The 10,098-nt window shown below is 53.3% G+C and overlaps 1 protein-coding gene across 1 annotated transcript; it reads right to left on the bottom strand.

Annotated features, from left to right (window-relative positions):
• Positions 1 to 6,465: 6,465 nt before the first annotated feature.
• LOC120643950 (F-box/kelch-repeat protein At2g44130-like) lies at positions 6,466 to 8,575 on the bottom strand. The gene is made up of 2 exons (XM_039920469.1): positions 6,861 to 8,575; positions 6,466 to 6,522 (listed from the first exon to the last, which is right to left on the bottom strand). Exon 1 carries the CDS (start codon positions 8,493 to 8,495, stop codon positions 7,356 to 7,358), a length of 1,140 nt encoding a protein of 379 aa, XP_039776403.1. The 5' UTR covers positions 8,496 to 8,575; the 3' UTR covers positions 6,466 to 6,522; positions 6,861 to 7,355.
• Positions 8,576 to 10,098: the final 1,523 nt, after the last annotated feature.

The following is a 10,098-nucleotide window of genomic DNA, read 5'->3' as shown; positions in this document are numbered from 1 at the left end:
GCTGCTGGGAGTTCACAAACTTCGGAGTATTTATAGGCGCACAAAGGTCTGATACCCGGAGTGTGGAGTGTAAATGCACCTAAAAAGCCTACATGACAACACAGTGAAGAGACTAACTGATCTAACACTGAAAAGGCTAGATTCGATTCTCGAAATGACTACTCGATGCATCTCTGTGCATGCAGACTCATAGCACTGCATTGCTGACGCTCGGTCGATCGCGCCTAGATGCCGCCTTCCCCACTACACGCCATAGACCTTCGCTGTAGAATGACAGGTCCGTCGTCCTCGCCAGAGAGGCTGCTTTGAAGGTGAGCTGGTGTGGTTGCCGTGTTGTCACATCTTTTTGAAATGGTGGAAGGGCACTGCAATTGGGTTGTCGTTTTTTGTCACGTATGTCTGGCAAAGAATGCGACATTTGGGAAATCCGTGATCGCCGTGCTGAGCAGTGGCAACCTGTGATCTCGTACTCGCAGCTAGATACACTATGGTTCCTATTTTGAGCTATTCGAGCGTGTCACGAAATTTACACTGTATGCGGTAGTCGTCATCATCGTCGGCGGGATCTCGGCCGCTAACTTCTACCGCACCTAACTTGTCCTTCATTATATCACGGAAAAAATTCGCAAGAACTTCCCTTATTTCACGAGTATTATGTAACCCACAAACATAACAAGTTCACATCAATAGTATCTGAGATACAAACATCAGATATATCTAACCACCCTTAGGGCGCCGTACCCTCTTAGCCCTCTGCTGGGCACGGACATGGCCCTCGGAGTAGGTGAGAACATCGGGACACCTCACCTGTCGCTCAGGACGCGAAAGGGGTTGCGGTGTCTGCTGCTGAGATATCCCAAGTGGTGCTCCTCCTAGCTGTGAATACCCCAAGACATCGGGGTCACCGTGCGCGGCAGGCTCGTCTGGAGTCAAGCTGTCGAGTTCGTCTAAGGTAAAGCCCTCGTTATCTGGAACGAACGTACTCGAAACAAACCCTGCGTAACATATAAACGTAAACCAACATATATTGCGTGGTAAATTAGTGAGTGCATTGAGAGAGTGTTATGTACCAGGTCGAAAGGAGGAAGAAGAAGGTCCGGCGCCCGCATCGGGGTAGAATCCTACGCATAAAATGCGGATGTTAGCGTACGCTCGTGTCTTTCGTCATGACATGTAGAAACCGAAATACGAAACATAAACTAACATGTGTAGGCCGGTATCTGTGTCCCCGGTACCATCCCTGGATACGGTCCGCCAACTGGTGTTGTCCTTCTAAACATTCCTGTATGGCCGAACGCAGTAGCTGGATCGTATCCTATTTATGATATTAGTAAATATGTAGCAACACTTCATCTAATTTTAAAGAGATATCTACGTTACCTGCACTTGTGAAGAACTGCGACGTCGGCCCGTGCACGGTCGACGGACAAGGAAACGACGATGAGGCCTGGGACGACCCGTGGCTGTCTTCGTACTGCACACGGCTTCCCAAGTTGTGCACTACCTGACGCAACTGGTCACGCTGCCTCGACCATACCTCTGTCTGCTCAAACTGGATCATTGGGGATCCGGCACGTACCCTCGTCTGGTAAGTCGAGTAGTCCGTCTCCATCATGTTGCAAAGGCGAAACTGCATCCATTCAATAAAGGAACAGTTAGAAACACATGAATTATCTTATGAATATATATATATATATATATATATATATATATATATATATATATATATATGTATATATATGTATGTATATATATATGTATGTATGTATGTATGTATGTATGTATGTATGTATGTATGTATGTATGTATGTATGTATGTATGTATATGTATGTATGTATATATATATATTTATATATGTGTGTGTGTGTATATATATATGTGTGTATATATATATATGTATATATATATATATGCAAATATGATCAAGAGTTGTCTGTACGTGGTGTGGCTGCGGGTGAGTGTCAACATAAACCAGACGAGCCCGAGTCCGGGGTAAGTACCAGGTGAGGTAAGCCATAAAGGAGCTGTCTGTGTGTGGTCCTGTTGGATGGACCAAGTGCTCGTCTGCCTGTTCCCATTGGTCCACCCACGGCTGCATCTTGGTGAGCCAATCATCAGAGCACGGCAAGCCACTACTTGACAACCTACAAAAGTGGACCACGAAAAATCGTTAGATTCGACACGAATGTATGAGCCAAGTTCATTCATAATTACTTGTGATCCTAGCGACTGACACGCTCCAACACGATGGGCACCGGAAACTCCTGGCGCTGCCCAAACTGTCTCCTGACTCTCCAGGGGCAATATGCATCAACCGCGATGTCATAAATCAGGACGGCTGTAGTAAGCCACAGGCTCGCATTCGCGGAGCAGTGCGAAGACAGGCCTGCGGGTGCAGCAGGTGTGTAGTGGGCCGTTTTTGGTCCTATGTCCTCGGCCCAGTTTGTTGTTTCGTTTCTGTTTATAATCCAAGAAAAGCTGGAAAATTTTGGCGCTTTCCAGAGAACAGGCACAGAAGAGCAGGCATAGTTTCTTGTCAGTTCAAGTTTGGTTTTCTCCTCGAGCTTGTAATAAAGTGGTACATGCGCTCTAGCAGCGATGTGTTGTAAACGTCCTCATAGTACCAGTTGTACTGGGAATGGTACACCAAATGAGCAAATGGAGTGGAGGATCATGTCGCCAGCGACATCGCCGAGTGCTTAAATTAATGGAAAGATCTTTTCCTCTCTTCTTTTTTTTTGTTTAAGAAAAAACACTAGAGCATGACTACTCCATGGGGATAAGACTTTGTGGTAGAAGATAAGGAATGACAGTCCATTGACGCTGGAGCTGGCACAACGGCAGTAGTTTGCAAGTGAGCCAATGCACTGCACTCTGAAGCCTGAACAGCTTGCACATGCATGCGAGTTACGGCGGCAGCTGATTGTGGCTTGTGCAAGGAGCTGCAAACGATGCTGCAAGAAAGCTAGCGTGGGAAATGTGCCACTGGATGCCGACGTGTCTGCATGTGGTGCACGCGAGTGTCATTGCGAACCTGTGGCCGGCCAGCGATTTGACGTGGCAAGCTGTGCCGAGGTGGTTTGTGCCTAAAGATTTCTGTTGGAAAAAAAAACTCGTTTTTGCACAAGTTTCTTGTTCCGCTTTTCCTTTCCTCCTGTCAACTTCCCGTCTGCATCTTGGTAAGCGTGTTTTCCATTTCGCAACCTGTTGGCGTTCGTGAAGGGTTCAAGGCGTTTCTCAGTCAATTTTTTCTGTGTTGTGCTGTTCCTACAAGTTTCTACCGACCAAAAAAACACGGTTCTCTCTTCCCACTCATCCATTTCATGATCTTTGTGTTGTTACAAGTGAATTAAATTTGTAATCGCAAAAAAAAAGTGAATTGAATTTGTGACGATTCCGAGTGGACCAAAGAAGTGGCTGAAAACTGGTACGGAAAAGGCGACTGCCAGCCCAGCCTCACCCGGAGACAGCGTTGAGGTGGGCCTGGGCCAAATGCAACGCGGTGTTCAAGCTTAGGCCTGCGGCCGGCCGGCGGCGGACTTCCCGAAGCTGCTGCTGGTAGCACGGGCAAAAGCCGTTGAGCCTCTCCCAACGCATGAACCACCCACCCATCCATATTTGATGAAAAAAAAAGCATGCATCCATAGAACATCCTCTCAAAAAAAAAAGAGTGTCGATCAAGACAAAAACATTTTTCATTTAGAACACATTTATTAGCGCACTGCAGAAGGAAAAAAAACACTTTCTGTCTTTATCAAAAAGATGTGAACAATCTCAAAAAGAAAAAGAAAAAGAATGTGATCGAACGTGCTGGAGCCTTGGAACGAGACCCTGAGTCCACCGCACGCACGCGGCACACGCACTAGCTGCTGCTGCTGCTACAGGAGAAGTTCGCTCGCCGGAGCTTTCGCAGAAGAAAAAAACAAGGCAGGCAGCAAAGGGCACGCCCGCTCGCAGCCGTGTCAGCGGCTCAGCCGGCGGGAGCGCCGGCCGGTCGCTACAGACACGGGCACGCACTGGGCGCAGCTCACCCCGGGCTCGTCGTCTTCCTCCTGCTCCACCGGTACAGACGAGCAGAAGGCCCGAGGCCCGGTAGCCCGGCCCAAGCACGGGCGACACGGCACAGCCCAAGCACGGCACGGACCCGAAGACACTGGGCCCGGGCCAGGGTTAACGTATCTGACCGGTGACCGGTAACCGCCGGACTCCGGTTCCGGTATACCGGTCCGATTTGGCCGGTTACCGGTCGGAACCGGTGGAATTCAAATTTGAATTCAAACTTCCCCGTTCAACCGGTTTCTACCGGTATACCGGTCGGTTTGGCCGGTATACCGGTCGGTTTGGATGATAACCGGCCGGTTTGACTGGTAACCGGTCAAATTCAAATTTTTTTCTTTTTTTTTTAAATTCAAATGCCCACAAAGTATAATAAATAAATGTTTGTACAACATATTTTAGTCTAAATGAACCCTCCAACCCTTTTTTATACTAATTTTACATTATATTTGTATACTTTCGTATGCACATTTTTTTTATTTAACTTATAAATTCCGCAAACCATATTAAACAAACGATTTTTTTAGAAAATTTGACACCATTAGATTCTTTGCACCTTGAAATATTTTTAGGAATTTTTTAAAAAATTTTCATTTTTTTGAATTTAAATTTAAATTTTGAATTTGGACCGGTTTCATACCGGACCGAACCGGAACCGGTCCGGACCGGTTTGACCGGTAACCGGACCGGTTACCGACGGTTCGGTTAACCCTGGCCCGGGCTAGGCACAGGTCCCGGCCCGGGCTTGGGCCGCTAGACAGGCCTGTCGGGTGGCACGACACGGCCCGCAATTAGTGGAAGGCACGGTAGAGGCCCGTTAGTTTATATATAACTATAATTATAATTTTTATATAAATTTATAATTTGTCATTTGTCAATAAATTAACTTATAGGTGTAACTTATATTTTTTTAATATTTATGAACTTAATAATATTTATCTTATACGATACTTTAAACATTTGTGAAATTGATATCTTCATATGTTTATGGGCTATTTGGGCCGGCCCGACACGCCGTTTTGGTCCATGGGCCGGGCCTAGGCCGTCGGCCAAGCAGGAAGCCCGAGGCAGCCCGGCACGGTGGCACGACAGGCCAAACTTAGCCCAGCACGATTGAGCCGGGCCCGGGCCGGGCCGGGCGGCCCGTTTGCTCATCTATATCCACCGGTTGGCCAGCTGCCGACGCCACCGCGGGGTGGTCGAGTGGACCGCACGCATGGTCCTGGACCATAGGGTTGATGGCGGGCGGCCGGCCTGGCGTCCTTATCCTCCTCGGCGTCCTCGACCTTCCCGTCCCGCCCGCCTGCCACTACCGTACCGCCGTACCGGCGATCTCGCGCGAGGCACCAGCACGTTCTCGGGTCGGGCGGCGATCTGCCGGCCAACGAGCGAGCGAGATCCTCTCGCACACCACGAACCGCGCCGCGGGTCGATCGGCCGGCTAGCTCGTGTCCTCATCTTCTCGCAAGAATCGAGTGACGCCGGGAAAAGGGAACAATGGGTGCTCCGTTCAACAGATAGTGGGTCCTCCGACCCGGCCGGCCGGCCGGCCAGCCAGCACGCTCCGCTGCCAGCCCGCCACCGGCCGATCAGCTCAAGCTCCGGCACGCCTGCACGGCCCCAACCGCCGTCGGCCCGTACCGCCACGAGCAGTGGAGTCCCGGTCTGGCGGTGGCGCCGCGGTGAAGACGACAGACGGCGGCCGGGTCCGGCCAAGCCGGCCAGCCCGGTGCCTCGGTGCGTGTCGGCGTCAATCAAGCGGCGGCGGGGCCCCAGCCCGGACGCCAGAACCGATGGCGGGTGGCGGCCTTATCTCCGCGGACGGGACCACCGTGATGCCTTGCTTGGCTTCTTGGCGGCCTTTCCTTTGCTTCTTCCCCTTTCTCTTTTCTGAGGACCAGGGAAATGCAATGGCGGACGGCGACGTGCGAGGACGACGGTGGCCGGTGATCATGATACGATACAGGTGGATGAACGGATGGCCGCTGGCCTGGCTCTTGGCGAACGCGAAGGCGAAGCTTCACTTTGCCCAGTTGCACCCCCTCCTCTCCTCTCACTCTTCCTCGATTCCTCCCGACTAAAAAACATTAAAAATCCGAGTCGCGCAGCGGCGTCAACTCTCTGCTTGCTCACCTTTTTTTTGGAAGGATTTCTGCTTGCTCACCGAGTCATGCCGACGGAGGCCAGCGGGATCGCGAGACTACACAGATCGCCCGCCCGCCGATTAGCTGTCAGGAAAAAGATAAACAATATCTGATGGGAACCGAATCGAGGTGCCGGCCCGGCAAAAACCGCATCCTGTTCTGTTCAACGGCGGCTTTTTAATACTAGTTGCAAGTTTTTTGTTTCAAAAAAAATATAGCGGCAAGTTCAACGCCTGCGAGCCGCCGGCGACGGGGACGGAACAAGAACGGAGACGAGATCTGCTTGCTTCCATGAATCAGATCTGGATCACAAGAGGCGAGCTTGGGTCATGTTTGTTGTGGCGTGAAAATGTTTTGATGAGAGATAAATAATGTTTTGACCACTAATTAATAGTATTAAATAAAATCTAATTACAAAATTATCTTCACAATTATAGTCATGTAACAGTTGCTCTAACTAATGAGACCTTTGACCGCACGATTAGAAAATAATCGAGCACGGTCACTGTAGCATCACATGATGAAACTTGACTCATTAGATTCGTCTCGAAAAATTACACTCATATCTGAAAAAATTTTACAAATAAACTTCATTTAGTATTAATACTTCATGCGGAAGTTCGTTTTCTTGTGAAATTTTGATGGGACACGTACATGGCCTTGGATCTTACAATAGCAGTGGTGGTAGCAGAAGTAGTAGTAGTATGTACAGTAGCTGTTATTACTCGGCTAGCAAAGCAAAGCATGGCTGTAGTAGGACAAGAACAGCAAGAAAATAGTCTGCGTCCTTCACCTCGGGACAAAAACACCACACTCAAATCTCTCATCTCTCATCGGGAACGAACACTCACCACCCGCAACAAAGCAGGAATCTTCATCTTTTTTTTTGGCTTTTTTCTCACACCCACGGCTCGATCCGTGGATCTGGCGTCGATCGGGGGCTCTCCTTCAACTCCTTCGATGTAGGATTATGGGACGGGCATACTAGTATCCAAGCAGATGCAGAGATCCATGGCCGACGCGCAGATCTCAGATCCAGCAATGGCGGGCACGGTGCACGGACACACACTAGTAGTCGTAGTAGCCTTGATTTCTTCTTTTGTTTCTTGGTCGATGGGGGCGGATCGGGGCTGGGGCGGCCGAGATCCAGATCTTCAGATGCGGACGGACGCGACGGAGAAGACGAAGCCGGCGAACTCCGGCGGCGGGCGCACCACAGTCCAGCTCTTGGTCCTGACGTCGAACACCCAGAGCGCGTGCCGGCCGCCCTCCCCGTCGAGGGCCCCCGTGACGACCACCTTCTCGCCGCTGCCGACGCAGACGGCGCGCGCCGTGCCGGCCTTGAGCCCCGGCGGGTAGGGCCCGACCTCGCGCCACCCGCGGCGGGTGCCCATCCACTCCATCACGGCGCTGCCCTCGATGCACCAGACGCGGCCCCGGACCACGACGTGCGCCGCGGAGGGCGGCGCCCGGACGCGCTCCAGCCGCCGCCACTCCCGGGCGGCGGGGTCGAACCACTCGGCGTCGCGCTCGAACCCGCCCTGCCGCGCCGTGCGGTACCCGCTGACGGCGAGGAAGCGGTCGCCCGCCACGGTGGCCATGCCGTCGCACTCGTCGCGCTCCTCCGACATGTCCGGGAGCGGGTCCCAGGCGTCGGCGCCGGCGTCGTAGGCCTCGGCCGTCTTGAGCGCGTTCTTGTGCTTGTCGTGCCCGCCGGCGACGTAGATCTTGCCGCCGGCCTCGGCGCACGCGAAGAAGGACCGCGCGGACCGCATCGGCGCGGCGCGGCGCCACGCGCCGGTGGCGGCGTCGAGGACGTGCACGTCGGCGACGGGCTCGAAGGTGCGCGGGTCCCAGCCGCCGAGCACGGCCACGCGGGTGCCCACCGCGGCGCACTGCGCGAAGACGGGGAGCACGGGCGGCGCGCCGCGCTCCCGGCGCCACTCGCCCGTGGTCACGTTGTAGACGGCGACGCCGTAGGCCGGCGCGCTGGGCGGCGGCGCGTCGGCGCCGTCCTTAGGCGCCCCGTCGTCGTCGGCGGCGGAGGGGTTGCCGAACTGCAGGAGGTAGACGAGGTCCTCGGTGGCGCCCGCGGCGGCGCGCGCCGAGGCGAAGGCCGGCTTGGCGGCGGCGCTGCGCCAGCCGCGGCAGACGCGGCGGAGCGCGCGGTGGGACGCGTGGGGAACGCGCGCCAGGCAGTCGACGGCGACGTCGTCGGGGATGCCCGGGATCAGGTCGACGTGCTCCTGGGCGCCGCAGCGCCCGGCTGCTGCTGCTCCTCGTGGGCTCCGCATCTCCACTTGCTTGCGAGCTGAGCCTGAGCTTATCTTTTCTTCTCTCTCTCTCTCTCCTCTGGAAGGAAGGGGAATGGGATGCGCCCTCACGGCCCGGGGAGGAGGTGGTTATATAGAACCGTGGCCGCGCGACGTGGCGCCTCGTGGTTGGACCGAACGGCACAGCGAAGCCGATATAAAAATCGCGAGCTGAATCAGCTGCTGGTGCTCTTTATTATTAGTAAAAGTAACAGTGACAAATACTTAAAAGCTTGGCAAAACCTGTGTGTTTTCTGCCGGTTTCTGATGGATGCTCCTTGTTTCTGTCTGCCCACCCTTCATTCATGGAAAGAAAAGTTCGCATCTTTTTCTGATCTCAAAGAAATGCAATGAAAAGGAGCTTTGCTTCCTAAAAGTAAAAAAATAAAAGATGATGGGACTGAGCGTGGTGGACTGGAACCATTTCTTTTTTACCATGTGTCTAGAAGAGTGATCTGTGATTGTGCACAGTGTGCAGATGAGGAGCACGAAGCTGGGTGGCAGTGGGGGAGGGAGCTGTAAAACTCGATTTCGCCTTGCGATTAGAAGCTGCGAAAACCGATAGGTGACAGCGACGCTGTGCCGCGTAGCAGCAAGTGGTGTCATGCCATGCCCTCTTGGGCGCCGATCGGGCAAGAAAGAAACCATGGGCCACTGGACTTTTGCTGCGTAGCAGCAAGTGGTGGCACTTGGTTAACGGCCGGAAAAAGGAGGACCTTTTCTACCCCGTCGTGGCAGTGATCTCATCTCATCCGGCTGCGCACAGTCCGGGTCACGACTCGCGACGGAGTCTCTCTGGCCAGAATTATCTCGTCTTTGCTGCGGATCACTGCAAGCGTCCCGAGCTTTCAAAAAAAAAACTGACAGTGCCACGAGGGGGACGCGCGTTTCCGTTTTCCGTTTCGGAGTTTTGGCTCCTGGCTTGTGAACACCGTTGGTACGGTGGCATGCATCAGGCGATGCCGTTAGAAACCGGGTCCGGTCCATGGATCGGAGCGGCAGCCTACCTGGAGGTAATTAAGCCGGCCGGGGGGGGGGGGGGGGGGGGAACGTGTTCTTAGTCTTTCAAAAAAAACGAAAACGTGTTCTTCTTCTTGGAGGCCTGATCTGATGGAGTCGCCGGAGAAGCAAGGGAGTTTTTTTTTTTTGAAGGAGAGAAGCAAGGGAGTTGACCGTGAAGAAACACGGGGATGTTTCTTGATGGGGCACCTCGGCAGCACACGGATCCGCCCCGGCCGGCGGCGGATGCGCGCGTTGCACACATCACGCCGCCTGCGGTTGCCGGTCTCCGGCGTCGCCTGTGGCACAATTTTAAGGATCGCGCATCCGTGGATGCCCCGGTCCGAGCTCGCTCGCTCGCTCACTGGCCGTTGACGCGCCGGCCGGCTTGATTTAACTCGATCTCGATTCAAAGGTTAGCTCCTTTTTAATTGTGGCTTGAAAGAAAAAAAGTTGGCACGCACGCATGCGTGATGCATCGTAGAGACGTACGGGAACCCATGTTGGAATGCAAGCAAAGTCGACGCTGAGCCGTGGCCGCGCCTGTGTGCAAGTAAGCAAGACAAGTGGCTTTTTAATTTGCTGA

This window comes from Panicum virgatum, chromosome 8K (assembly GCF_016808335.1).
Source record: "Panicum virgatum strain AP13 chromosome 8K, P.virgatum_v5, whole genome shotgun sequence".
Lineage (NCBI taxonomy): Eukaryota > Viridiplantae > Streptophyta > Magnoliopsida > Poales > Poaceae > Panicum > Panicum virgatum.
The sequence above is the reverse complement of the archived record's forward strand: the minus strand, read 5'-3'. Positions and strand labels throughout refer to the sequence as shown.

Excerpts from the sequence above, each read along its gene's own strand:
- LOC120643950 (XM_039920469.1), bottom strand. The coding sequence starts at position 8,495 with ATGCGGAGCCCACGAGGAGCAGCAGCAGCCGGGCGCTGCGGCGCCCAG.